We start from the raw sequence: 27539 nt of genomic DNA on the forward strand, positions 1-27539 counted from the left end.
TTTGGGTACAGTCTGAACATGTAGTATACAGAGGGAAAGGGCTGTTACAGAGATCATACTGTTGGCTTGGATCTGACATTTCCTAGTTGCATGACTCTGGGCCTGTTACTTGACCTCTCTGAGGCTCCATTTCCTCATGGGAATAATAGTAGTTGCATGTGCCTCACTGGGTTATAAGGATCCAATGGAATGTACATTAGGTAGCAAGGTATCTGACACTTAAGCCATAGCTACTGCAGTTTACAGAAAAGTGTGTTTTGTCTAACAGAATGTCTGAAATCTAATGAACTTTCATAATAATCCATCTGTGGCTTTTGGCTTCTGCAGGAAATAATCTATTACCAGCAAGTGGTGGACTTCCTTGTCAGATGCTGCAAAGCATGGGCTAAAACACCTCCTGAGTTAAATGCCCATTAAACTGTACAGGCAGCTAGGGTGAGCTAGAGAGCAACTGAAGATTTTATTTGGCCATAAGTAATACTCAGCTGCTGATGTGAATGCCTTGGGACCGCTAAATAGCCTATTTCAGCTTGAGACTGTCCTGGAACCCAAGAATACTTTCATAAGGCCCCTGAGGCATAATAATTGAAGAACTGTGTTCATCAGACAACAGTAGAATTTCCATAACACCCCTCTTTCCCTCTGCATGCTGCATTTTTAGACTGTACCTGAAGACTCAGGGATATTCACCCATCCTCACATACCTCCGCCACCTGAGGCAGCCACAGTTTTCTTCCCCACTGGTTTATAACAATTCCCATATCCTGTTGGTATCTAAAGCAAGACCCACACAGAGTGCATGGAAAATGAGGAAACAGTTTATTAAACAGCTAAAAGGAGCAAAAATAGTGGATTGATTTACATTTGTTACACACCAAGCAGGAAAGGCTACAGCCATTCCAAATGTCTCCTTTCCCTCAGACAGAGCTGTCTGGCTGGACGCCAGAGTCAGACTCAAGTCACACATGTGGTGGACATCAGGTGATCCCAGCTTAGACAAGTTAGCAGATGCTGGCCTTAAACCCCCCACTCTTTCCCTAGATGAGAATGTCAGTGCTCCTTTTACCCTCCTTTAACAAATGGCCTAATTGTTTCCAGGAAGAAGGGTGTTACCTGTAGGATCTGCTTTCTTCCCCTTTGACTCATGGCTTCACCACCAGCTTTTGGAGCAACTGTCCTTCTAGTTAAAAACATGGACCCAGCCAGAAGCTTTCTTGCTGGGGCAGACAAAAGCCTAAGATCTTCTCATATACACAGTTCCACTGATTCCTAGTCTCAGCAACTTCCTCCAGTGTTCCAGTTTCAAGTCATGCTTTATAATTTTCTGGCAAGCCAATATTCCCAGAATGTTAGAAACACACAGACCATTTCTTGCTTATTGTAGGTGTTCTGGAAGTAGCTGCTACTATGTATGCGGAGAAATTAAAAAGGAAATGGTGATATCCTGTTAAGGAGTGGCACCACAGTGGATGGGACAGTATGCCACCAACTTCTACTTCTGCAATGAACACATATGTCTCCAGTACAAGCTTGTAAAAAAAAATATTTTAACAGAATATACTGTACAGAACTAGGGTTTAACATGGTATTTTACAATGCTAAAATATTTATATAAATACTATACAAGCAAGGAGTCACTCCATTAGAAAGGGCTCACCAATGGGGCCATTAAAAACTGCTGTCAGCATGCCCAAAAAGAAACTACTTCCACAGCAGAAACACGAACAATAATGATGATGTGGATATACACGTGGTGCCAGAGAGGCCTATTTACAGTTCCTACCAACTACGCCACAACAGGAATATCGGAGCTAAGCGGTGAGGCTAGCCCAGTTTAAAAATACAATTTCAAATAACACTTTTGATAGGTATTTTAGCACTTTGAAAAAACAGCTCTGTAGATGTTACTTCTCTTGCCTGATCAGCCCACCACCAGTGGTTCTGAACTGGCTTGATCTTTCCCTCTCATATACACTTCATCTATTGCATCCACATCCTCTGACACGCCCCAAGCCACACCACATGATCCAATCATCTGCTACCTGTGTGTCCCATTGTGGCGAGTCACTGGTAGGCACTGAGTGCAAACAAGGCATGAGATTGAAGTGCTTGGAGCTCCAGCTCCACTTCCAGTTCTAGGGGGTGAACAAGGAGGCAGAGGAAGGTACAGGAGTGCATGCGTCCCAGTGCACTTGTGTTCTGCCCCAGGAAGTGCTGTTTAATCTGGCATTTCAATGTTTAATTTGGGAGGTGGGAGGACATACTTCCCAGGGCTCTGGGTGATAACTACCCTGGTCTTCTTTCGAAACAGAGGAGCAATTTTAGGAGGTTCTGGAACTGGGGTTTCTTCAGTTTCTTCATTATCTTCATGATGCAGGTCATAAGAAATGTTTCCATATTCTCTCAAAAATGGGAAGACTTCAAGGAGAAACTGACAGAAATCCTTACGAATACCAAACCACCCTGCAAAAGAAGAATGTATTTTTAAAAGTACAAGTCTTTGTAATACATTTCATGTTACTTTTCCTTCCTGAATGAGAATTTTTATCCTGGTATCTTGGAAATAAAGACTGAGCAAGTCCTAAATACCCACTAAGGACAAGAAGTCATATCTGAGCTCCATGATTCCAGATTGAGCTCCCAGAGGGGTTCCCAGACCAGCTGTGATACTGTCCCTAGGACCTCAGTAGGGATACAATCTCAGCCCAGCCCATATTTCTTAAATCAGAATTGGCCCTCCTGGGGATTCTGATGGGTGCTCCAGTTTGAGTACTTGCTCTAGTGAGTCTCAAATACCTGTGACATCTAGACTCTGTGGACATCCTCTAATCTTCCCCACCCACGATAAACTTATGTATGACAAAGAGTGGTATCCAAGGAAGTATTTCTGTAATTTCTCGCAATCCAGGAGGATGAAAGATACATGTTGGTTTAGGCTAGGAGGTGGCCTGAGCTTAAGGGGCCACCTCAAAGCTACTTCTCAGAGGTCTGCTCTTCCTGTGTACCATAGGACCTGAAGTTAATGCTGGCACACAACACACCCTTCCACTGGCTTCCAGAGGGCATGTTCAGGGACTACATGCAAAGGAGCTCATAGTCTAGTGAGGTAAAGACCCTCTTCATAGATCCCTTCAAACCTGAGTATCACAGCATGTAAGTGAAGAAAAAGAGAACAAGCAGGGCACCACTGACAAGACCCGGTGACATCAAAAATGACACTGGGGAAAGCGAGTTGGAAATAGGACCTAGACCTCCTGGCATTCAATGAGCAATTTGGATTTTCATCTAATCCTCAGGATCCCCTGAAAAATAGATATCTTAATTTCCATGTTGCAGAGGACAGGATGGGCTCAGATAGGCTATCTGCCATGATCAGTCCTACCTCAAACTTTAGTGTACTGCTTTGGAGGTCATGGTGCAGGGCATGGAAATCAAGGTTGACAGTACAGCCTTCCCTTAGAAGATTCCAGGCCTTCCTGAGCACCAGCTTTCCAATGTAAACTCCCTAATTGGGGCCCTCAGGCTCATCCTTTCATAGAGCAGGTCCTTATGTGCGGGCACCCCCCCCCCCAAGGATTTCTGAAATGCTGAGTACATACAGTGGTTTCCTCCCTTCTGTCCAAATGTGGTTGCCATCAGAGTGATCAAGGAAAGCCAAAGGGGGACAAATATTGGGATACAAGAGAATGCATTGTGGCCATCCAGTTTGTGAACCAACAGGATCTAAGAAAAGAGAAACAGTTGAGGTTCTTGGATACAGCATCAGAAAATGAACAATGTCAGAAGCCAGCGTGCTCTTCCCTTATCAGTTCTCATAAGGGGGGAAGTCAGCTCCACAGAAGACCACAAAAACCCTCTACTTTAGAGGAAACAAAATCCACCCATCTGCAAAGTATTCAACACTAGGATTGTTTTGGGAAACTCCTCCTTGTGTTGGTTCTGAGGAGTCAACAATGCCCATCCTATAATTCTCCCCAGAATTCATACACGAAAATACAACCACCAATTTCTCTTTGTAGAAGTAGACAAATTAATGCATATAGATGCATCATACCTAGAAAGGTACATTTCTCACTGACAGCCCCCACCACCTGTGAAGAAACAACTTTCTAATTTTACTGTTATTGTCTCTTGGTGTACTCTCCAAGAGTTAACTCATGGTGATTTTCAGGGAGAGTGGACTGACCTTATAGTTACATAGAGTGCTGTCATAGGAAAGCCTTGAAAGTTCTATTGTCAAAAGCTTACCTCAAAAGTAAGGAGAGGCACGACAATGGTCATCCAGCTCAGTGCCATTGTTATGTGTGTCCTTCGCTGTTCTGCAATCACATCCATGGATCGCAGAAATAGGACAGACCACACAATATAATAGAGAACCACCAGGCACAGAAAGGACATGAGAATCCACAGGGGGACACACACAACCTAAGGGAAGGAGAAAAAATGTCTTTATAGTAGTTTAGTTTCTACCTCAGCATCTGAGGGGAAACATGGTAAACCCCTTGCAGGATATCTGTGGTGAAGATAGTGCAAGTACTAACTAGGATAACCCTACATGCTGGGAATGCTGTGAGGACACACAGTACACTCACTGTGAGACCTGCCACCTGCCCTGGAAGTTTTCCACCATGGGTAACTCTTAGGGTGAAGAGCCTTGCAGCTGCTTTTCAAAATTAAGGTATGATCTAACAGCCTGTACCTACTCTGCCAGCATCACCCTCTTGCTCCCAACTGCCAGGGAAACAGGACAGTGCTACCACTTCATGCACACTCACCCCACTTACCCTAACATACCTTCTTCACAGGCCATTTACCCATCCTGCCGGAGGTACTTTGGTCATAAACTGGGGACTGTGTGCCTTGGAAGCTTTGGCTTCCCGGGGTGCACAGGCCCTCAACTTGCACATTGATGCTGGGAGGTCTGCGCTAACCTGGTCCCTGCCACGTCTCCCAGGTGGGTCCTGTGTCTGCTGCTGTCATACCAGAAAAACCTCATATAATTCCCACATCTGTTAGCCCTATCTTGTGATAGCAAACTGGAAAATTGTTTTATTATATAGTTCTATGACTTCTCACATATGCACGTGTAGGTTGGCATAGCCCCAGGTAGGATACAGGACAGCTCCTTGACCCCATAAGACTCCCTCATGTTGTCCCTTCACTGTGTCACCTCCTTACTCTACCCACAACTTCTGGAAACCATTGCTTTGTTCTGTATCACTGCACTTTCGTTTTTTCAAAAGTGTTGCAGATGGAATCATATAGCATGTCACCATCTTAGACTCCCCTCTCTCAGTCAGCAGAATGTCTTTGAGATTCATTCAAGTTGCTGCATGCATGAACAGGTCATTCCTTTTCATTGCTGAGTGGTGGTCCACTGGATAGATGTACAACAACCCATCCAGTTACCCTTTGAAGATTTGGGGGTTTTCCCACTTTTGGCTATCACAAATATAACTGCTATAAACACTTGTGAATGGGCTTTTGTGTGGCTCTACATTTTCACTTTTCTGGGGGCAATATGCAGGATTGGCGCTGAGTCACATGGCAATTCTATGTTTAACTTTATAAGAAATCGTGAAACTATTTTTCCAAGATGCCTATACAATTTGGCATTCCTCCCAGTGACATGCGAGTGTCCATGTCCCTCTGCACCCTCCCCAGCACTTGGTATTGTGTTATTTTTGCCATTCTGGTGAATGTGTTGTGGTACTGCATCCTGATTTTTATTGCCTTTCTCTAATGTTCAATGTTCTTTCCTTGTGCTCATTCAATATTTGTACATTCTTTTTGTAAATGGTCTGTTCAAGTTTTCTGTCAATTTTTAAATTAGGTTGGTTTGTTTTAATTTTTAGAGTTCTTTAGATGTTTTGGATACAAATTCTGGTCAGACATGTACTTTACAAATATGTTCTCCTACCCTGTGGCCTGTCTTTTCATTGAAGTTTTGAGCTTCTTTTATGAACCATGTTGTTTGTGTCATTTTCAGGAACTCTTTACCTAAGTCCAAGTCTCAAAGATTTTCTCCTGTTTCCTTCTAATAGTTCTTTGGTTTTACATTTTATTTTTTAGGCCAATGATTTGAGTTTTTAGTCCTCCTGAGTGACTCGGAGTTCCTGATCATAGGTTTTGCTGTACAGTCTATGCACAGTATCTTCCCTGTAACTAGACTCTCACTTAGTGGCATGCCCCCTGTGGGTGAAATGTTAGTGGTCTTGATGGCCAAATTTGGTCTCTCTTGATCACTTTGGGAAATGTGCAACCAGACTGCTTCATCTGCTGAGATCAGACAGGACTGGGCCTGAAAAAATCCCTCTGTTCAACTATGGAAAACATTCATAACTCCTTTTTTTTTTTCCCTGATATACCTTACACTTAATTTTTGGTCTTAGCATGATTTTTTCCCTCCATGTTACAACAAAAAGTCTGAAACCTAATTACTGTTTTCCAAATACAGCACCCTGAAGATGTACAATGGGTGGTTGGATAATATTTTATTTTATTAATATTTTATAAAAGACTTTAGGCAGAAGTGTTGAGCCTTGTCTTTAGTCATTGTGAAGGCAATATATGTTCCCTTATTTTATTTCCTGTTGCCGAATGAATATTTCCTCTTTTTTTCACTGTATCTTATATATTGTTAATAGGTAAACCACATGAATTACAGAAAATGTCTTGTGTGCAAAAATTAATATCAAGCAGCAAGGGGAAAAAAACACCAGCATGACTGCCTCTAAAATTCAATGTAGTTTTTCTACTTTCATTCTCATCTTCTTTCTCTGCATTAATAGTTGAAACCACAGCATGTTCTGTAATCCATAGCTTGCTATGCATATGTACATATGTATGAGTGTATACATTTATCCATTCTGCTATCTATCTATGCACAGTCAATATTAACCAAACACACGTAAATTGAAGCTATGAGTTATAAGCATGACATATACTTCACCCTTGGCAGTAGTATAAACTGGCACTGCTTTTTTGAAAAGCAAATTGGTAGCGCAGTTGGTATTTCAAAATCTCAAAAAGTTCCCACTCTCTGGCCTAGTAATAATGTACCTGGAGTCTTTCCCAATAAAACAATAAGGAAATCAAGCAAAAGTTTTTATGCACAAAAATATATACTGCAGCATGATTTATAATCACAAAACATTGGTAACAACTTCAATATTCAGAAATAAGAGAATGTTTTGGTAAACGCATTTGAAGAATATTATCCATCAATAAAACTTTAATAGTTATGTTTTTAAAGACCTTTTATTGACATGAGAAAGTATTTAGGATACAACATTAGAACAAGAAATCAGGATACAAACTTATATACATGGTATGCTCTCAACTATCTTTATGAAACAATATAGCACAAAACAAGAAATAAAATAAACATCTTATCTTCCAGTGCATTATGGATGATTTTATTCTATTACCTATGCTTATCTGTCTTTTTCAAGTTTTCTACAATGAACACAAATTACTTTTATAATTTAAAAAAAGTTTATTTAAGGATTTAAATAGTTACATACAAGCCAGGGCCAGTGGATGATCTTGTCCAGTCTTAAGGCAATGAATATAAACTGGAGAATGTTGACAGAACACAGGATTTCTAACTAAAAATCAAGAGAAGAATCCATTAAACAAAGTAAAAGTTCTATTCAGTATTGTACTTGTTTGGCTAACAAACTAAAAGGCAATGCAATTTACAATACTGTACAAGTTTTATTAAGTTACACTGGGATTGTCCGATTTTCAGCACCACAGGAGCAAAGCAATGCTGTGTCAAAGAGAAAATGTCCCTGCCTTGACCCCTCTGCTCAGTGGCTGCCCTGCCCCTTATGCTTGTCCAGGCAATGACCTTTTTTCCAGGCTTGCTGAGTATATAGGCAATCCACAGGACTCCCTTGGTTTCCTTCCTACCCCTACCACAACCTCTATTCTTTACCCATCCCTGTATTTCCTTCTTGTACCCAGGACTCAGCCCTGCATCCATCCTTTTCTTTCAGGCTTTACGAGCATTGTCACATCAAGATGTCAATTATAAATACTTTACTGCTTCTTTAACCTTACCTATTACACTGATTTTTCCCAGAATCACAGAAAGAAGTTCAATTCATTCCTATTACAAATAAAACAACGTGAAGACCAAATGACCTCACTGTTCCCTTGATTCAGTATGCCCTCCTAGCTCTACCTCTCTCTTTCCATGACCATCAAGCTTTGTGAGACTTAAGCCTCATGGCCTTCCCTGCCATTCCAAGCTCCAAACACAGTGATCCAGACCATACCCTCATGACTGCCCAGAAACTGTTGTTGTTTTTTTCTTTTTTTCAGTTTGATCTTGTCTGATCTCAGAAACTGTTTTCATAGAGGTCTCTGTAGCATCTGATATTGCTGACTACTCCTTTCAGCTTCTAGAATCCCAGTGCACAGTGTTGCCCACGTATTGGTTCTTTGACAATTCTTTTCAGTCTCCTTTTTCTCACTTTAAATGGTGATGCTCCCCACAGCCTTAAATTCACTCTTCTCTCCCCACTACAGATACATAGACACAAACACACATGCTTTCACTCACTTGCTCTGCCAATAGGGATAGGGGAGAAGAACTGTCATCCACGCCCCTGACTTGTGTTACCTCCCCTTGACTGGTCCTCTAATCTCTGTCTCCAATCTAGCCTTTGTGCTGTGGCCCAGACCCAGCTCTCCTCGATGCTCCTCAGATGAAACCAGTCCTGAACTGAGTTCATTATTCCCCATACCTTTACCCCTTTACCCTGTCCCACCCCTTTTGATAGCCTCCCATTTCGTTGTAAGGTACCACAGTGGCCTAATTACCTGAACCATGATGCCAGAAAGCACCCTATATACCTCCTCCCACATTCTCCCAGAGTCACCACATTCTGTCCTCTCTACCATCCAGACTATTTTTGAATCTCCTGCCTTCTCTCCATCTCAATTACTGTTGCCTAATTAGGCCCTCTTCATCCCCAACCCCCAAAGCACTCCAACAGCCCTCTGACAAGCTTCTCAGTCTCCAGTCCTGAATGGCCCTCAGGTCCCCAAAGCCCTCCAGACTGCCTGCCTTCTGCCCGCAGTGCTCACTGCTCCTCAATGGCTCACCAGTGCCCAGAGAAGTAGAATCACATGAGGCCATTGGACCTGGGCCAGAGCTTCTCAAAACTTCGCAGTTCACAGGGCATTTGTGACTCAGCAATTCTTTTGTTGGCCTCTGGGCCAAAAGAAGGACCTAATAGTTACATGTATTTAAGTCATTAGATCTAAATTTAGTATTTGTTTGCTAACTAGTCATCCTAAAAAAAAAAACTCACACAAATTGAAAGAAAATATCTTAATTTCATTCTTAAATAAACACAAGTAATTGCTAATGGGATGGGTATGCCTGTTGGCTACTGCTCGATTTCCCAAGGTATTTCTAAACTCATTACCTGTTCTCCATACCAATTTTTCCACTACTACCTTCTCATCACAGGAACTGCCAACAACCCATCTTCTTCTGTGACATTATCAAAAGGAATGTAATGTGAACTAATAAAACCATAAACTACTTGGAGCTAGTAGGTCATATGGTACCTTCACAGATGACAATTATCACTGCTTTTCCCTTAAAAAATGTCCAATATCTCATGGGTTCCCTGTGAGTTCACTATGAAAGCTAGAGTAGTTGGGCACATGCTTTGAGGAGTGAGGATCTGGCCCCTACTCAGCCCAATCTCTCTATATAGCCTCCCTTTTCCCAAATTGCCACAATATCCTCCTTTCCACCTTATGTTCCAGGCATATTTTTTTATTGTGGTAAAATACACACAACATAAAACTTGCCATCTTAACCATCTTTTTACAGTTCAGTGGTATTAAGTACATTCATACTGTGAAAATATTACCACTATTCTGCTCCAAAAACTTGGCAGCTTGCAAAACCATGCTTGTCATTTGAGCCATCATTGTTCACTCGACATGACAGATTTTCTCCTGCCTCTGCCTTTGTATGTGTTATTTCCTTTACCTGGAAAATACCTTCTCCTTCCCTACCTGCACATGTCTCACTGGCCAACCCTGACTCCTCTTTCACATCTCTGTGTGAGCCTATCCCCAACAGCCCTTAGCAAATGTAGGCAATCCTCCTACTGGAACACAAGAAGCAACAGGGAGCTAAACTCCTAGCATGCTGTTTCTTCTTATAGGTAGGAATACCAAGAATGTGGCTATATGAGTGAATAATTTTTTATAACTGTGAATTAAGATAATACCATTTCATTCTCTGCAGTCCTGGCCCTTGTATATGCTTTAGTGTTTTAAGAAACAAAGTAACACATTTTTAGTTTTCTTAAAACTCCTTCTGAGCCCCTATCCAACTTGGTCCTTTTCAACCTGGGTAAGAGGTGCTCTTTTGGGGTGGGGCTAGGCAGAGGTCCTGCATTGCATAGGACAGTCCTATTCAACAAAACATTTCCTATCCAGAGGCCAACTGCATACACCATGCTCCACTAAGAAATGCTGAATCAAACAGGTAATACCGAGAATGTTTTACCTCAGTAATTTTGTTTAAAATAATCTTTTGCAAATGATTTTTAAAGCTTGATTTTACTTCGTTTGCTCAGGTAAGAGAAAAACATGCAAAACAAGACATGCATAAAGTAGAAAGTTAGGATGACTGCGTGGGAATTGTACCTTTAACTAACAAAGGGGATACAAATTTGGGTGAAAGATATGGAGCCTGGAGCTAGAGGAAAAATTTGGGTTTTGAAATATGAAACTAGGGGAGGACAGCACATAAGTGGCAGTGGAAACAAAAAATGTACACAAAATATTCAGAAGAGGTATACACAGTGAGGAGAGAAAGTGTCCAAGACTAGAATCCTAAGAACTAACAATAGAACTGAACACAGAGGTGGCCAGGCTGGTCAAAGGACGAGGAGTGACTGGAGCTACAGAGGGGCTGGTGGCCAGAAAAAATGAAGACAGAATGGGCCCACTGGATTTGGCCAGAGGGTGTTCAGTGCCAGTTTCAGGGTATGCAGGGGCTGTGGAGGAGTTGAGCAGGGAGCACAAGGTTGTAACAGCACTGTTTCAAGGAGTCTTTTTTGTGAATGGAAGGAAAAGGCACAGCAGCCAGAGGACTGAGAGGGTTTTGATGTTGTCTTCTTTTTTCTTGTTCAGCTGAGAGACCAAAGTTATAAGAGAGAGTATGGATAAGTTCAGCAGCAAATGCTTAAAATAATAAAAAGGGGAGAGGGGCTTAAATACAAGCCTGAGTGCCCTGCCCCAGGAGGGAGGATGGACAGGCAGGGATAAGAGAGAACAGACAGTGATCTCGAATGACACCTGGGGAACATGGAGCAAAGAGAGGCCCATGCAGAGATATATGGCTGGGTAACAGGATGAAGAGGAGAAAGGAGGATCTAATTCAGAGTTCCTTGGCCTTGCTCAAATTACTGCCCTTCCAGGAGTCTTTTTAAACATTACCTCATGAAATTTTAATACCACTGGCAAGCAGCCACAAGGGTCAGTGCAGGGAAGTGGCTGGTTTGGAAGTGCAGGGAGGGTAAAAGTGGGCCCTCAGGAGTACTCTCTCCCCCAGTCTGCCCAGACCCTTCCCACTAGCACCAGACAAATTACTCTTCCTTTTTGAGGCCAAGCTCTTTCTGGTGCTTAAGGTCCTGTTTCCTCTATTTCCCAAAGGTCCTCGCTCCATCACCTTCCTTCTACACAGGCATCTCTACAAGGTTCACACAACCTACAAGTGAGCCACTCTCCAGCTTCCTCCAATCCAACCTCCATCACCTTCTTCTACTTTTTACCCAAAAAGCTCAAAACAAAGTGTCCATAGTGTACAATTCTCCCCTGAACCAATCTGTATAGGGCAGTGGGACTGCAGCTTCCATGCAGTTCCATGAAAATGAACTGAAATGGGATTAAAGTCCTGCCCTGAATGAGCTAGAACCTTAAAATAAGTCTCCTTACATCTATATTTATATTTGTATCTATACCTACACCTATATCTATCCTATTGGTTCTGTTTCTCACAAGAAGCCTGACTGAAACAGGTAGACAGGCAGAGCTGGAAGAAAGAAGACTGATGGCCTGGGTGAAAAACCAGTGTTTTAACTCAAGATAGTGCAAAATGATTATTTCATGGTCTTTTGTTTCCTAATACACCATGATCTAGAGTTAATGATCAATTTCCTAACAAAGGACAAGAAATCTACACTATAACTGACCATTCTTAAATATATTAAATCTCACCTCTAGTGACCTGTCATGTCGAAAGCCCCAGACACATGCTGCAACAGACACCGGGGAAACGAAGAACAGTGGCATGAATACCAGAAGCCAGAAATGGCTGCCTCGCTCGATCCTGTCACAGACCAGCACTTCAAACATTAACAGGAGTAAGTGGATGCCCACTGCAATTAGCATGGCTTTAAACTCCACACATGTTTCTCCTTCTGCTCTAAAAGGGACAGAAGAAAGAAAAAAAAAAACACCCTCAGTTCAGAATCTTCATAATAAGCAAGCAGTCCAGGGAATACGCCAACTTAGGTTGTTACTATGAGTCATATTTGTAAATTTGACAAAAAGCAAAGGAAATATAAGGCAGAAAACTTAGTTAAACTTAATATTTAATAGGTAATCTTCTAAACATAGAAGAACTACTACATGATAAGAAATAAACATTGCAACAAACCAGACTTAAAGTTTTAATTATGAAAGGATATTCTCAGAAGAATTGCAGTTATTATTTCCCCGACAGTGTATAAAACACTTTTGTTCAAACCTTTATTCTTTTATTATTTTATTTACTCATTTTAGAGAGGGGAGGGAGAGAGAGAGTAAGAGAGATAGAGAAAGAGAGAAAGAAGGGGGAAGAGCAGGAAGCATCAATTCCCATATGTGCCTTGACTAGAGAAACCCAGGGTTTTGAACCGGCAATCTCAGTGTCCCAGGTCGACACTTGATCCACTGCACCACCACAGGTCAGGCCTGTTTATACCTTTAAATTCAACTGCTTCCAAGATTATTCAAGTTGATTGCTTTTATTGCTAAAAACTGACAAATATCCCTTACATTTTATGACCCCCATTTCTTAATGAATTAAAACCCATGTAAATCATATTTCATGCAATGCTACAAAAATAACTCTAGCTTTCTGAACAAGTGTGGGTGATAGTTCAAGAAAATATAGTAACTATTGTTAGGTGCTATTTTAAAATGCAAATAAAAATATTAATGCCTTTTTATTTTCCTTTCTATTCTATTAGGATGAGTTGACACTTGTGGATGAAAGAGAGAAGAGCAAGAGTAAAACTTCTTAAAATTAGTTTAATTAGCTGTCTAAATATCATGCATGAACTTAAAGAATGGAACAATAGAAAAACAATAAGGCCACTAATCATAAAAATGCTTTATAATACATTTGAAAGACCTATAATGTTTCAAACAAAATATAAACATTTATGATGTATCTTGATGATGATAAATAAACCTGACTTTAGGACAAAGAGAAACTAAGGTCAGTGGTTATTTCTATAGGGCCCAACAATTTTCCTTGACTATTATTGACTAAAATGACCACAACTGTACACTCAGTACATTAAACTACACAATACAATTCCTTTCCTTGCTCTAAAAATCTTAAACAAATAGAGAAAAGTTTAAATAACTTCTAAATATCAATTAGTGGAACCCCAAATATTCAGTGATTTTTTTCATTTTTGGTGCAGTAGATGTTAGATATCTGAAAGTATCTCATTAAAGATTTGCAGTCACCCAGGTAATCTGAAAAAAAATCCAATAACTGTAGAACATCTACATAAGAATGTCCCCCACCTTCCAAAGCTCTTTGTGTGTCTATTTTAAAGTTGTTAGGCATGTATATGACAATATATTTTATATGACCTACATCTTATTTTAATGTCAATAACCAATAATTAAACAAGCTGAAGTGTCAGAATATCTATACTTTTCTCACGCAAGAGGCTGCTTGTATTCCTCTTTTTTGTCCCCATCTTCCTACTGGGTATTCCTTCACTTCCCCCTATTCTGGTGAAAGTTAAGAATAGCCCCCCCCCCTCACAATTCTCCTTTTTTATCCTTTTTGAAGTTCCAGTCTCTGAAAGGGAGCAAAGAGAGACTCTCACAGGTCCTAGTAGATCCAGGTTACATGCTTGAATGAGTCAACTCCAGGCACTTGGACCAGCTGAACCATCCAAGAACAGACAAGCTGAAGGGAAAGGTCACACCTCTGCCTGGCTCCTAAAGGTTTTGATCTCCTGCACAGCATCTGGGCCCCATCTTTCTCTGTTTTAGGGACTGTTTCCTGACCAAGCTATCTCCCCCAGCGATAACAGTCCTAAAACAGCAGGGACAAGGAGAGTTCTATTTCTAGGACTGAACTGGAGAAAGATAAATCCCTAATGACCAGAGCTAGAACTGGTTTCTAGAACTGCTCCTACAAACATGGTGGTTTTATACTTCCTTGTCTAGCCATAACCTAGTCTAGCATAGCCATAACAGTTCTATATTTGGCATGAACTTTAGATTACATCACCTTCTGTGGGCTGGCTAACAAATGAAACACCCTAAATAATACTGCTTTTACAAGAAAATGCATGTCAAACACCTAATTTTTAAAAACAAACTAGAATTCAGTTTCCTGTATTATAGTTCTTATAATATCTTGGATAGGTAGAAAAGAAAACAGTCCTTACTTTATTCAAAGTGAAAAGCAAGCTAGTGATCCCTTGGGATAGAGAACAATGGGTTCCATAAAGCAATATTACCGATACTGGGGATTTCGTGCCCAGACTCCAGTTCCAACAGAGGCTCCAACAATGACCATTAACTTCCATAGCCATATTGGTGCAAAGACAGCCCAGTAACTCCACTGAATGATGCCATCCAGACGAAGGGCCAGCAGCACAGAAAATAGCAGCAGACAGGCATAGATGAGGAATTTACTAAAAGAAAAGTAAAATGATTAACAAGGATTCATATGTACAAATGTGTGATACTGAAATGGGGAGTAATAACAGCAATATTTTTCAGCATGAAGAGTCACTAATTCAACAATTGTTTATTGAAAAGTTCTATGTAGTAGACTTACTATGTTAGGGGATAAAGAGAAACATAAGACTAAAATCAGTTCCTTGCTTAGGAGGGCTTCCTGTAGAAGAAAGCCTACACAGAAACATATAATGGTGCTATGAAGCAGGGTGCAATGGGTGCTCACAAGAGAAAATATGGGCACTGTAAAGCACAGAGGTAATGATCATAGATCTAGTTCTAGAGGACATATGGAAAGATGCCAGGCAGGAAAGAATGTGAGATGAAGAAGCATTTCAAGCAGAAGGAACTAGCCATACCAAGACATGGAGACTGGGAAAGGTTGACATGTTCAGAAAATGGTTGAGTTCTGTCACTGATTAATTATTTGATTCTATTTTAAAAAGGCTGCCATCTTCCATGTTCATATACAGTAATATTTTATTACATGTGTTGTACTTTTTGTGACTCAATAAATTTCTCCATTTCCATATAAAAGGGGCTTCCTGAAGAGTATATCCTTAAAATATTAATTAGAAATTACATTGCAAAGGATTTCTACTTCCATATTCTTATGTAATAAGAGGAATGAGGTTTTTCTTCCCACATCAAACAAGAAACTGGGCGAAATATATGAAACAACAGTTTTCAGATACTGGACAGCAGGCAGTGGAGGACCATGAGGGCAGAACAAAAGAAACAAAATGACAGTAAACTTTATTATCCCAGCTTACTGCCTTGAGGCAGTTTCCAGGCCATAGCAAGAAAGTAATTAACTCAACCCTACTGACAATTACATTAAATGTAAATACAAATTAAAAGTCAAAGACTGTCATATTGAATTTAAAAATCAAGACAACTGTATGCTATCTATAAGAAACCCATTTTGGCCCTGGCCGGTTGGCTCAGCGGTAGAGCATCGGCCTGGCGTGTGGGGGACCCGGGTTCGATTCCCGGCCAGGGCACATAGGACAAGCACCCATTTGCTTCTCCACCCCCCCTCCTTCCTCTCTGTCTCTCTCTTCCCCTCCCGCAGCCAAGGCTCCATTGGAGCAAAGATGGTCCGGATGCTGGGGATGGCTCCTTGGCCTCTGCCCCAGGCGCTAGAGTGGCTCTGGTCGCGGCAGAGCGACGCCCCGGAGGGGCAGAGCGTCGCCCCTGGTGGGCGTGCCGGGTGGATCCCGGTCGGGCGCATGTGGGAGTCTGTCTGACTGTCTCTCCCCGTTTCCAGCTTCAGAAAAATACAAAAAAAAAAAAGAAAAAAGAAACCCATTTTACCTATCTGTAATGTCAGTCGCTGGATCCAGGCAGGTTCACATTGGATTCAGACAGACAGTAAAGAAATTGCGAAGCCAGAAAGCATTAGGGCCATTCTATTTAATAAATTCTCACAATGGCGGACAAGCACACAGTCAGAGAAAACCTCTTCTCTGGCACAGTAACAGCAAGAATAGCTCCTCACAGTGGCAGGCAGGCAATGTGCTATCCACAATCCCCCATCTCTCTCGAGCGCAAGCATACATAGCCTTATATAGGCCATACACACATGGCACAGCCACATGCTCATGTACCAAACAGGCAAAGTGCTTGCAGCTGGTAATCCCGCAAGCAAGCCTAATGCAGCACCCCACATTCCACCCCTTCAGGGTTGCTCACATCACAATCTATATGACAGGAAACAGAGACTACAGCAACAGCAAAAGTTACACAGTAATTACAAAGGTTCCCTTCACAATGTCTCCCTGAGCACTTTGCCCAGGGTACAAACTGGAGACCCTTCTCTAGTTCCCTACCCCACGGTAGGTGGGAGGGCCTGTATATTCCAGGGCTGTGTCCATGAAAACCTTAAAGTGTCCTTAGTGAATCTATCCAATTGGATGAGAGCAACTTTCTGGTGTAGGAGGGCGTCCACCTGAACTGACCTCCAATCAGGGTCTCTCATACTATCTAAAAATGGCATGTTCATCCAACTGGGGAGCCAGTGTGACCCTCTGGCTGTAGTCCAAGAGTCATTACACGATAGACAGCCCAGCTGTCTGTGCAAGTCACCAAGGTAAAGGTCCATTACAGGCAACTAGGTTCACATAGGGCCTCAGGCCTCCCCCCTCATCCCTGTAGTCATGGAAGCTCTTTATTAACAGACCTCAGCACCCTTCCATAGTGTGCTGTCTGTTGGCACAACCCCCATCCAAATCCCTCAACAAGAACACAGGGCCTGGTGGGGTCAGACACATTCAAGGTGTCACCTTAACAGTTCTTTTAGCTGCTGCTGCTGTTTTAAAAAAGCACCTATTACCATCTAATGCTAACACCTGCTGCACATTAGAAGGGGACCAGTGGATGGCCCGTTTCACATGGGGCCTTTGGCCCCCACCTGTCCCTGTTGGATGGGTCCCTTGCCATTCCCCCTATTCAAACTGGGACAACAGGTCTCGGGGATTCTGTAACCTGAACACCAACCATTTTCCTGGCAGATGCTGGGGCCACCCACTTACCTGGCTTTATCAGCAGATGGAACCTCTGTTCTGACTCAAGCTGCCACCAAAACTCCAACAAGACTTTATTAGGTTTGCCACTTAATTTCTCTCTATCTGCCCCAGCCACAATCAAATCCACCTACATCTGTGTTTGGGTAACTTTCACAGACCTGTTTCTCATTAGTTGGAGGGGGGGGGAGTAAGCATAGGCAGCAGCCCTCACAGCCTTACTGACCACCTCTGATCCAGAGAGCATGATGCCATCCACCCCATGTCCTGCAGCCACACCAAGCAGGCTGCCAGGGGCTCAATAGGTTTCTGCCTGAATTTCACTCCAGCTCTGCCAGGGTGTATGGCTGGACCACAGAGTGCTCCACTACCTGGGGAGGAGGCTGTGGCTGCCCCTGAGTCTTTGCCTTCTTGGCGACCACCAGCCAAGCTCTAAGTGTGCAGATGGCAGCTTTAGCCTGAGCCTCCTCATCCCCAGAAGAGGAGCTGGAAATGCCTGTTCCCACCAACTCAGAACCTCTCCATCCACATGAAGGCAGTTGCATCTTCCGCACCTGCTTCAGCTCCTGTAGTTGCCGGCTCTCAGCCTGAAGCTAAATCTCCAGCTCCTAAATCTGCAGTTGTTTCTCCAACAGCCGTCACTGCTAATGTTCAGCTTCTAGGGCAAACTGCAACTTGCAAACCTGTAACTCTTTGTCCAGAGACTACTCCAGTTCCAGGCCCCGTTGGTGCTCAGCCTGCACCTCACACTGAAACTCTCGGACCCAGTCAGCCTCCTTCCCCAGCACTTGCTACAGTTCACACCGTCACTGGTGCTCAGTATGCAGCTCATCCTGAAACTTTTGACCTCACTCAGCTTCTCGCACAGAGCTCTTGGTTTCTTCTCGCAGGATTGTAAAAAAAAACCCAGCCCATGGTCCCTACCAGGAGAGCCACGGGGAACAGCCAGGCTCTATTTTACCCCTCAAGGGTGTCAGCAGCTCCATACCAATCTGCTCCAAATCATGCTGAATATGCCAGATGTAATGCCAGTGGTCAAGGCCAGGTAGGGTCACAGTGGATTCAGGCAGACGGTAAAGAAATTGCGGAGCCAGAAAGTGTTAGGGCCATTCTGTTTAATAAATTCTCACAATGGTGGACAAGTACACAGGCAGGAGAAAATCTTTTCTCCGGCACACAAACAGCAAGAATGCTCCTCACAGTGGCAGGCAGCCAACCTGCCATCCACAATCCCCCATCTCTCTCCAGTGTAAGCACCCATAGCCTTATATAGGCCATATACACATGACACAGGCACACACTCACATACCAATCAGGCAAAGTGCTTGCAGCTGGTAACCCCACGAGAAAGCCTAACACAGCTGCCCCAGACTATCTATAAAGTCACAGATAGTCTTCTATTGTTGTAGTAACAAACTATCACAAACTTGGAAGCTTAAAATAATATAAATATATTATCTCACAGTTATGTAGGTCTGAAGTCCAGACAGGCTTAGTTGGTTTCTCTATTCAGTCTCATTACATTGAAATTAAGATGTCAGTTAGCTGGGCTGTTACCTGTGAATTCTGGGAGGGATCTACTTCATTAAGGTTATTGGCAATCTGGCTTCCTGTGATTGTTGGACTGAGATGCTGGTTGTCAGGTGGGGGCCACCCTTACATTCTAGAGGTTTCTCCCTGATCCCTGCGCATAGCCCTTTACATCTCAAAACCAGCAACAGCATATCAAATATTTCTCATGTTTGGAATTCCTCTGGCTTTTCCTTCTGCCATATTACTCCTCCTTCTTGAGAAAGTTCTATGTGTAATGGAATAATCCATTGCATTGGATGGGGACACAGCCAACAAGGAAAGAATGTTTTGCCAAGAGAATTGTTTTGTGACTTAAGGGCGGATCACTGAAACAGGTCTATGTGACTGAAGGCAGTTGCTGAGCTTTTTTCTCAGTAAAACATTCTCATAAGATTTCTGTTCCTTCCAAGGTTATCCCTTGAGATAAAAAGAGGAATGTTGTGGAAACCATAGAAGCAATAGCAATTAATGCTTTTTTTCTTCTTTTTTCCCTCCCCCAAAGTCAAATTGTCTTCTGTCACCTTCTATCTGGTTTTCTTTGTGCCCCTCCCCTTCCCCACCCCTCTCTCCTTCCTCGCCCCATCCCTCTTCCCCCCACCCCATCCCCATTGCAATCACATTCTTGTTCATGTCTCTGAGTCTCATTTTTATGTTCCATCTATGTATGGATTCATAAAGTTCTTAGTTTTTTCTGATTTACTTATTTCACTCCGTATAATGTTATCACGGTCCATCCATGTTATTGTAAATGATCCAATGTCAGCATTTGTTATGGCTGAGTAGTATTCCATAGTATATATGTACCAAAGCTTTTTTTTTAATTTTATTTATTCATTTTCAGAGAGGAGAGAGAGAAACAGAGAGAGAAGGGGGAGGAGCAGGAAACATCAACTCCCATATGTGCCTTGACCAGGCAAGCCCAGGGTTTCGAACCGGCGACCTCAGCATTTCCAGGTCAACGCTTTATCCACTGCGCCACCACAGGTCAGGCTAAAGCTTTTTAATCCACTCGTCCTCTGATGGACACTTGGGCTGTTTCCAGATCTTCGCTATTGTGAACAATGCTGCCACAAACATGGGGGTGCATTTCTCCTTCTGGAGCCGTTCTATGGTGTTCTTGGGGTATATTCCTAAAAGTGGGATAGCTGGGTCAAAAGGCAGTTCAATTTTCAGTTTTTTGAGGAATCTCCATACTGTTTTCCACAGTGGCTGCACCAGTCTGCATTCCCACCAGCAGTGCAGGAGGGTTCCCTTTTATCCACATCCTCGCCAGCACTTATTCTGTGTTGTTTTGTTGATGAGCGCCATTCTGGCTGGTGTGAGGTGATATCTCATTGTGGTTTTAATTTGCATTTCTCTAATGATTAGTGATGTTGAGCATTTTTACATATGTGTGTTGGCCATCTGTATGTCCTCTTTGGAGAAGTGTCTATTCATTTCTTTTGCCCATTTTTTGATTGGATTGTTTGTCTTCCAGGTGTTCAGATTTACAACTTCTATATAAATTTTGGTTATTAACCCCTCATCAGACATATTGTCAAATATGTTCTCCCATTGTGTAGTTTGTCTTTTTATTGTTCTTCTTGTCTTTAGCTGTGCAAAATCTTTTTAGTTTGATATAGTCCCATTTGTTTATCCTGTCTTTTATTTCACTTCCCTGTGGAGATAAATCAGCAAATATATTGCTCCGAGAGATGTTGGAGAGCTTACTGCCTATGTTTTCTTCTAAGATGCTCATGGTTTCATGGCCTACATTTAAGTCTTTTATCCATTTTGAATTTATTTTTGTGAGTGGTGTAAGCTGGTGATCTAGTTTCGTTTTTTTGCAGGTAGCTGTCCAATTTTCCCAACACCATGTGTTGAAGAGGCTGCCTTTACTCCATTGTATTCCTTACCTCCTTTGTCAAATATCAGTTGTCCATAGAACTGTGGGTTTATTTCTGGGTTCTCTGTTCTGTTCCATAGATCTATATGCCTGTTCTTATGCCAGTACCAGGCTGTTTTGAGTACAATGGCCTTGTAGTATAACTTCATATCAGGAAGTGTGATACCTCCCACTTTATTCTTTTTTAACATTGCTGAGGCTATTCGTGTTCTATTTTGGTTCAATATAAATTTTTGGAATATGTGATCTATATCTTTGAAGTATGTCATTGGTATTTTAATTGGTATTGCATTGAATTTATAGATTGCTTTGGGTACTATAGACATTTTAATGATGTTTATTCTTCCTAACTATGAGCATGGTATATGCTTCCACTTGTTTGTATCTTTCTTGATTTCTTTAATCAATGCTTTGTAATTTCTGAGTACAAGTCTTTAGTATCATTGGATAAGTTTACTCCTAGGTAATTTATTTTTTTGGTTGTAATTGTGAAGGGGATTGTTTCCTTATTTCTGACTGTTCATTGTTGGTGTATAAAAATGCCTCTGATTTCTGGGTATCGATTTTATATCCTGCCACTTTGCTGAATTCATTTATCAGGTCCAGTAGTTTTTTGACTGAGACTTTAGGGTTTTCTATATACAAAATCATATCATCTGCAAATGATGATAGTTTAACTTCTTCTTTTCCAACTTGAATGCCTTTTATTTCTTCTTATCTGATTGCTGTGGCTAGGACCTCCAGGACTATGTTAAATAAGAGTGGTGAAAGGGGGCACCCCTGCCTTGTTTCTGATATTAAGGAGATTACTTTTAATTTTTACCCATTGAGTATGATGTTGGCTGTGAGTTTCTCATAGATGGCTTTTATTATGTTGAGGTATGTTCCCTGTATTCCCACTTTGCTGACAGTTTTGATCAAGAATGGGTGCTGGATTTTATGAAATGCTTTTTCTCTATCTATTGAAATTATCATGTGGTTGTTCTCCTTCTTTTTGTTTATGTGATGAATCACATTGATTGATTTGTGAATATTGTACTAGCCTTGCCTCCCCAAAATAAATTGCACTTGATCATGGTGTATGATTTTTTCCATATATTGTTGGATCTGGTTTGCTAATATTTTGTTGAGGATTTTAGCATCTATATTCATCAGAGATAATGGCCTATAATTTCCTTTCTTTGTGTTGTCTTTGCCTGGTTTTGGAATCAGAATTATGCTCGCCTCATAAAAGGAGCATGGAAGTCTTCCTTCCTCTTGAATTTTTTGAAATAGGTTGAGAAGGAAAGGAGTTAGGTCTTCTTTGAATATTTGGTAGAATGCACTTGTGAAGCCATCAGGCCCTGGACTTCTCTTTGTTGGGAGTTTTTTGATAACTGTTTCGATCTCATGTGGTGTAATCGATCTATTTAGGTTTTCTGATTCTTCCAGATTGATTTTTGGAAGATTATATGTTTCAAGGAATTTGTCCATTTCATCTTGGTTGTCTAATTTTTTGGCATACAGTTTTCATAGTATTTTCTTACAATATTTTGTATTTTTGTTGTTTCAGTTGTTATTTCTCCTCATTTCTAATCTTATTTATTGGAATCCTGTCTCTCTTTTTCTTGGTGAGTCTAGGTAAAGGTTCATCAATCTTTACCTTTCCAAGAACCAGCTCCTAGTTTCATTGATCCTCTGTATTGTTTCTTTAGCCTCTATGTCATTTATTTCTGCTCTGATCTTTATTTTCTTCCTTCTACTACTTTTGGGCTTTACTGACTGTTCTTTTTATAGTTCTTTTAGATGCAGGGTTGTTTATTTGAGCTTTCTCTAGCTTCTTTATTTTTTATTTTTTTATCTTTCTGAAGCTGGAAACAGGGACAGTCAGACAGACTCCCGCATGTGCCCGACCGGGATCCACCCGGCACGCCCACCAAGGGGTGACGCTCTGCCCACCAGGGGGCGATGCTCTGCCCCTCCGGGGTGTCGCTCTGCTGCAACCAGAGCCACTGTAGTGCCTGGGGCAGAGGCCAAGGAGCCATCCCCAGCGCCCGGGCCATCTTTGCTCCAATGGAGCCTTGGCTGCGGGAGGGGAAGAGAGACAGAGAGGGAGGGGGGACTGGAGAAGCAAATGGGCGCTTCTCCTATGTGCCCTGGCCGGGAATCGAACCCGGGTCCCCCGCACGCCAGGCCGATGCTCTACCGCTGAGCCAACTGGCCAAGGCCATTTCTAGCTTCTTAAAGTATGTCTGTAGTGCTATGAACTTCCCTCTCAGTACTGCTTTTGCTGTGTCCCATAAATTTTGAGTTGTTGTATGCTCATTGTCATTCGTTTCTAGGAATCTTTTTTTCTTCTTTGATCTCATTCTTAATCCATTCGTTATTTAACAACCTGCTATTTAGTTTCCATGTGTTTGAGAATTTTTGAGCTTTTCTGTTGTGGTTCATTTCTAGTTTCATGCCGTTGTGATCAAAGAAAGTGCTTGATACGATTTCAATCTTCTTAAATTTGTTGAGAGCACTTTTGTGCCCTAACATGTGGTCTATCCTAGAGAATGTACCATAAGCACTTGAAAAGAATGTATATTCTGCTGCTTTAGGGTGAAAGGTTCTGAAGATATCTATTAAATCCAGTTGATCTAGTGTGTCCAATAAGTCTGCTGTTTCTTTGTTAATTTTCTATCTTGAGGATCTATCTAGTGATGTTAGTGGGGTATTGAAATCCCCTACTATTATAGTATTGCTGTTGAGCTCGCCCTTTAAATCTATCAAAGTCTGCTTTATATATTTAGGTGCTCCTATATTAGGTGCATAGATATTTATAATAGTTATATCTTCCTGTTGGATTACACCCTTTATCGTTATGTAGTGGCCTTCTTTATCTCTTACTATAGCCTTTGTTTAAAAGTCCAATTTGTCTGATATAAGTATTGCTACCCCAGCTTTTTTTTTTCATTTCCATTTGCATGAAATTTTTTCATCCTTTTACCTTCAATCTATGTGTATCTTTTGTTCTAAGATGTGTCTCTTGTAGACAGCATATGTACGGGTCCTGTTTTCTTATTCATGCAGCTACCCTAAGTCTTTTGATTGGATCATTTAATCCAGGGGTCTTAAACTCAACTCAGCATGTGGGCCGCAGAGCAAGATCACAGCCGTTTGGTGGGCCGCACTAGGTCTACAAAAGGCAACTGTTACGCAACACTTTTCAGTGTCAGAAAACGACCAGAAACTGTAGTTCATGGATTAGTCTGCGGGCCGCAAAAAACTGTTTGGCGGGCCGCGAGTTTGAGACCTCTGATTTAATCCATTTACATTTATGGTTATTATTGATATGTAGTTGTTTATTGCCATTTTATTCTTTAAAGCTGTATTCCTTTTTTGCTATATTCTTTTCCCACTTTGCTCTGTTTACAACAGGCCCTTTAATATTTCCTGCAGCACGGGTTTGATTGTAATAAATTTCTTGAGTTGTTTTTTGTCTCGGAAGCTTTTTATTTCTCCTTCGATTTTAAACGATAGCCTTGCTGGATGAAGCAGTATTGGTTGTAGGTTCTTGTTCTGCATTACTTTGAATATTTCTTGCCATTCCGTTCTGGCCTCGTTTCTGTTGAGAAGTCGGATGTCATCCTTATGGGGGCTCCTTTGTAGGTGATAGCTTTTTTTTCTCTTGCAGCTTTTTATATTTTCTCTTTATCGCTTAGCTTTGACATTTTAATTATGATGTGTCTTGGTGTAGATTTCTTTGGGTTTCTCTTTAAAGGAGTCCTCTGTGCTTCTTGAACTTGTGAGAGTTTCTCCTGCATTAATTTAGGGAAGTTTTCAGCTATGATATGATTGAACAAAGTCTCTATCCCTTGTTGTTTTTCTTCTTTTTCAGGAACTCCTATGATGCGGATGTTATTTCTCTTCATGTTGTCACAGAGCTAAGAGTTTCCTCAGACATTTTGAGTCTCTTTTCTTTTTTCTTCTCTGTTTTCATGCCTTCATTCCAGTTTTCCTCCAACTCGCTGATTCGATCCTCAGCTCTATCTATCCTGTTTTTAATTCCTTCCATTGTGGTCTTTATTTCTGATATATTTTTTTTGTCATCTCTGACTGATTCTTTTTTGTACTTGCTATATCTTTATTTAGGTGTTCATCATGACCATCCATTGTTGTTCTAAGATCCCTAAGCATTCTTACAATCATTATTTTGAACTCTGCATCTGGAAGTTTGATTATTTCCATATCACTTAGTTCATCTCCTGAAGGTTTCTCTTGTGGTTTCATTTAAATTGCACTTTTGTGTCTTCTCATTGTCTGTGTTTGGGTGTTTTGTTTGTAGTGTTGGTTGAGTCTAGGCTTGGTGTTGTCTGCTTCCAGTTTTCAGTTGTGTTCAATTAATGCCTTTTGATATTATGTTGTTATTAAGCTAACATGCAGGTGTACTCTATGCATCTTTAAGTAAAAGTGACACTTGATTTTATGGCAATTTCTCAGTAAACGAGCTTTTTTGAAGTCTTGTGAATAAAAAATAGGACACAGCGTGAACTCGGGGCCAATTGCCTGAGTGAGTGGTGGTCCTTTGCTAGTCCTTGATGATTTCGTCTGCTGATCTCTCTGTCTGCGTCCCCAACTCACAACATTTGACACCTACCATGGGGCCTTAATAATAGATTGGGAACAGATGGAACCCCGAAAGGGTAAGCTGGACACGTTGTGTATGCGAAACTTTCGGGTAACTAGCAAGGTCATGGGAAATTCCCATTCATTATTGGACAATTATGTTCAAGTTTTAAAATCCCTTTTAAAACGGTCTGGGATTCAGATAAAAGACAAGGTTTTCTTACGTGTTTTATTTTTTTTTATTTTTTGATGTCTTTTATTTTTATTTATTTTAAATTTTTTAATTTTATTTATTCATTATAGAGAAGGGGGAGAGAGAGAGAAAGAGAAGGGGGGAGGAGCAGGAAGCATCAACTCCCATATGTGCCTTGACCAGGCAAGCCCAGGGTTTTGAACCGGCAACCTCAGCGTTTCCAGGTTGACGCTTTATCCACTGCACCACCACAGGTCAGGCCTTGTTACATCTTTTAAATGTTATTCAGAAACATTTTTATTGGTATACTCCTTAGCATCATAATCAATTGAATTTAAATGTTTGGCAACAAGTAGGAAAATCTTTACACCATGCTCATCAGCACGGAGATCCGCTTGATGCTGAAATGTGGGCTGCTTATAATCTTATTGCTACAGCCCTTAGCCCTTTGCCATCATATGGAGATTCTGTTAAAGACTTGAGTGAGGTTATTTATAATGAGCCTGAAGAATTTTATTCAGCACAGAATGAACACAATAATGACTTGGACAATACTGTCTCCGCTTCTGAAGTTACTGATAACGTTAATGAAATTCAGCCGTCCACAGGCTTTCATCCCTCCTTCTAAAAAAATGAGGGAGCCCCTACGGATGATGTTGCCTGTCTAAAACATTTATTAAATAAACTACAATTTATACTGGAACAGGAGATTGAAAATCAGTATACTGCTTATCCTGTTCAAAAGCAAGATATATGTGAACCTATGGCTCCTCCAATTCAATGTCAAGAATTAATTGGTACTGGCAGGGGAAGGATTTTTCAACTCCCTGAAATCTCTGAAATGCAACAGGTGCTTGTGCATCATGATTTAGAATCTAATTCTAGTAATTTTTCTGCATCTATTTTTCCAATTATTTGACAGCCTTTTCCTCTTAATGCTCCAGATCCTGGGGGAGGGCATAATATCTAATTTGACCAAACTGAATTAACTTTCTTAAAGCTAGTCAAACAATCTGTTGCTATGTATGGACCTCAGGCCCCACATGTTCAAGGCCTTATCTCTTCCTATTGTAATGATCATTTAATGATTCCTGATTCCTTTGGATTGGGATTTACTTGCTAGTACAGTTTTGGAACCAGGACAAATATTTACAATTCAAATCTTGGTGGAGAGAGGAGGCTCTTCAAATATCTCATATCTCACGTGAATGCCAGAAATAATCCCCCGGGAGCTACTTTTGAAATGCTCATCAGCATTGACGCTTATGCAGCTGTGGGACAGCAAACTGGTTATACTGATGCTGTTATAGCTCAGATTAGATCGCTTGTCTTAAAGCCTGGATGCAAATTCATGGAGTTGGAAACAAGGAAGAAAAGCTTAAAGCTTTACATCAGTTGGTACAAATTCAATTAGAATTAGGACATATAGAAGAATCATGAAGTCCTTAGAATTCTCTAGTCTTTGTAATAATAAAATAAATAAATACTAATTTTCTTTGGTGTTTTAGCTACACTCCTCTGAGCTATCATTTTGTTTCTTTCTTATTCTTTGCCTGGAAACTGAGGCAGGGGACATGTGTTGGATCTGACTATAGCAAATATCCCAGCAGCTGCCAAGAGAATTTTCTTGGGGAAATTTTATTTAGTCTCATCCATTGTCAGTCCCTCTGTCAGAAAATGCCCTGATTAAAATCAGGCAGGCATCTTTCTAGTCTGACTGTGCTCTGAAATCCTGGGTTTCTCTTTGGTTTGG

The 27539-nt window shown here is 41.3% G+C and overlaps 1 protein-coding gene across 4 annotated transcripts in view; it reads right to left on the reverse strand.

The window, feature by feature from the left end:
- Positions 1–796: 796 nt before the first annotated feature.
- The window catches only part of TMEM185A (transmembrane protein 185A), a 72853-nt gene continuing 46110 nt past the window's right edge, over positions 797–27539 (reverse strand). For 3 of the 4 annotated variants that reach the window (XM_066356808.1, XM_066356809.1, XM_066356810.1), the window contains 6 exons: positions 14799–14975; positions 12262–12469; positions 7527–7610; positions 4249–4425; positions 3600–3723; positions 797–2463 (listed from right to left, as the gene is read on the reverse strand). In XM_066356808.1, the coding sequence (XP_066212905.1) occupies positions 2219–2463; positions 3600–3723; positions 4249–4425; positions 7527–7610; positions 12262–12469; positions 14799–14975 (1015 nt within the window). In that variant the 3' untranslated portion in view covers positions 797–2218. The remainder of the gene's footprint in view (positions 2464–3599; positions 3724–4248; positions 4426–7526; positions 7611–12261; positions 12470–14798; positions 14976–27539) is intronic. The other variant, XM_066356811.1, reaches the window with a different exon arrangement.

The sequence above is a fragment of the Saccopteryx leptura genome, chromosome X, assembly GCF_036850995.1.
Source record: "Saccopteryx leptura isolate mSacLep1 chromosome X, mSacLep1_pri_phased_curated, whole genome shotgun sequence".
NCBI lineage: Eukaryota > Metazoa > Chordata > Mammalia > Chiroptera > Emballonuridae > Saccopteryx > Saccopteryx leptura.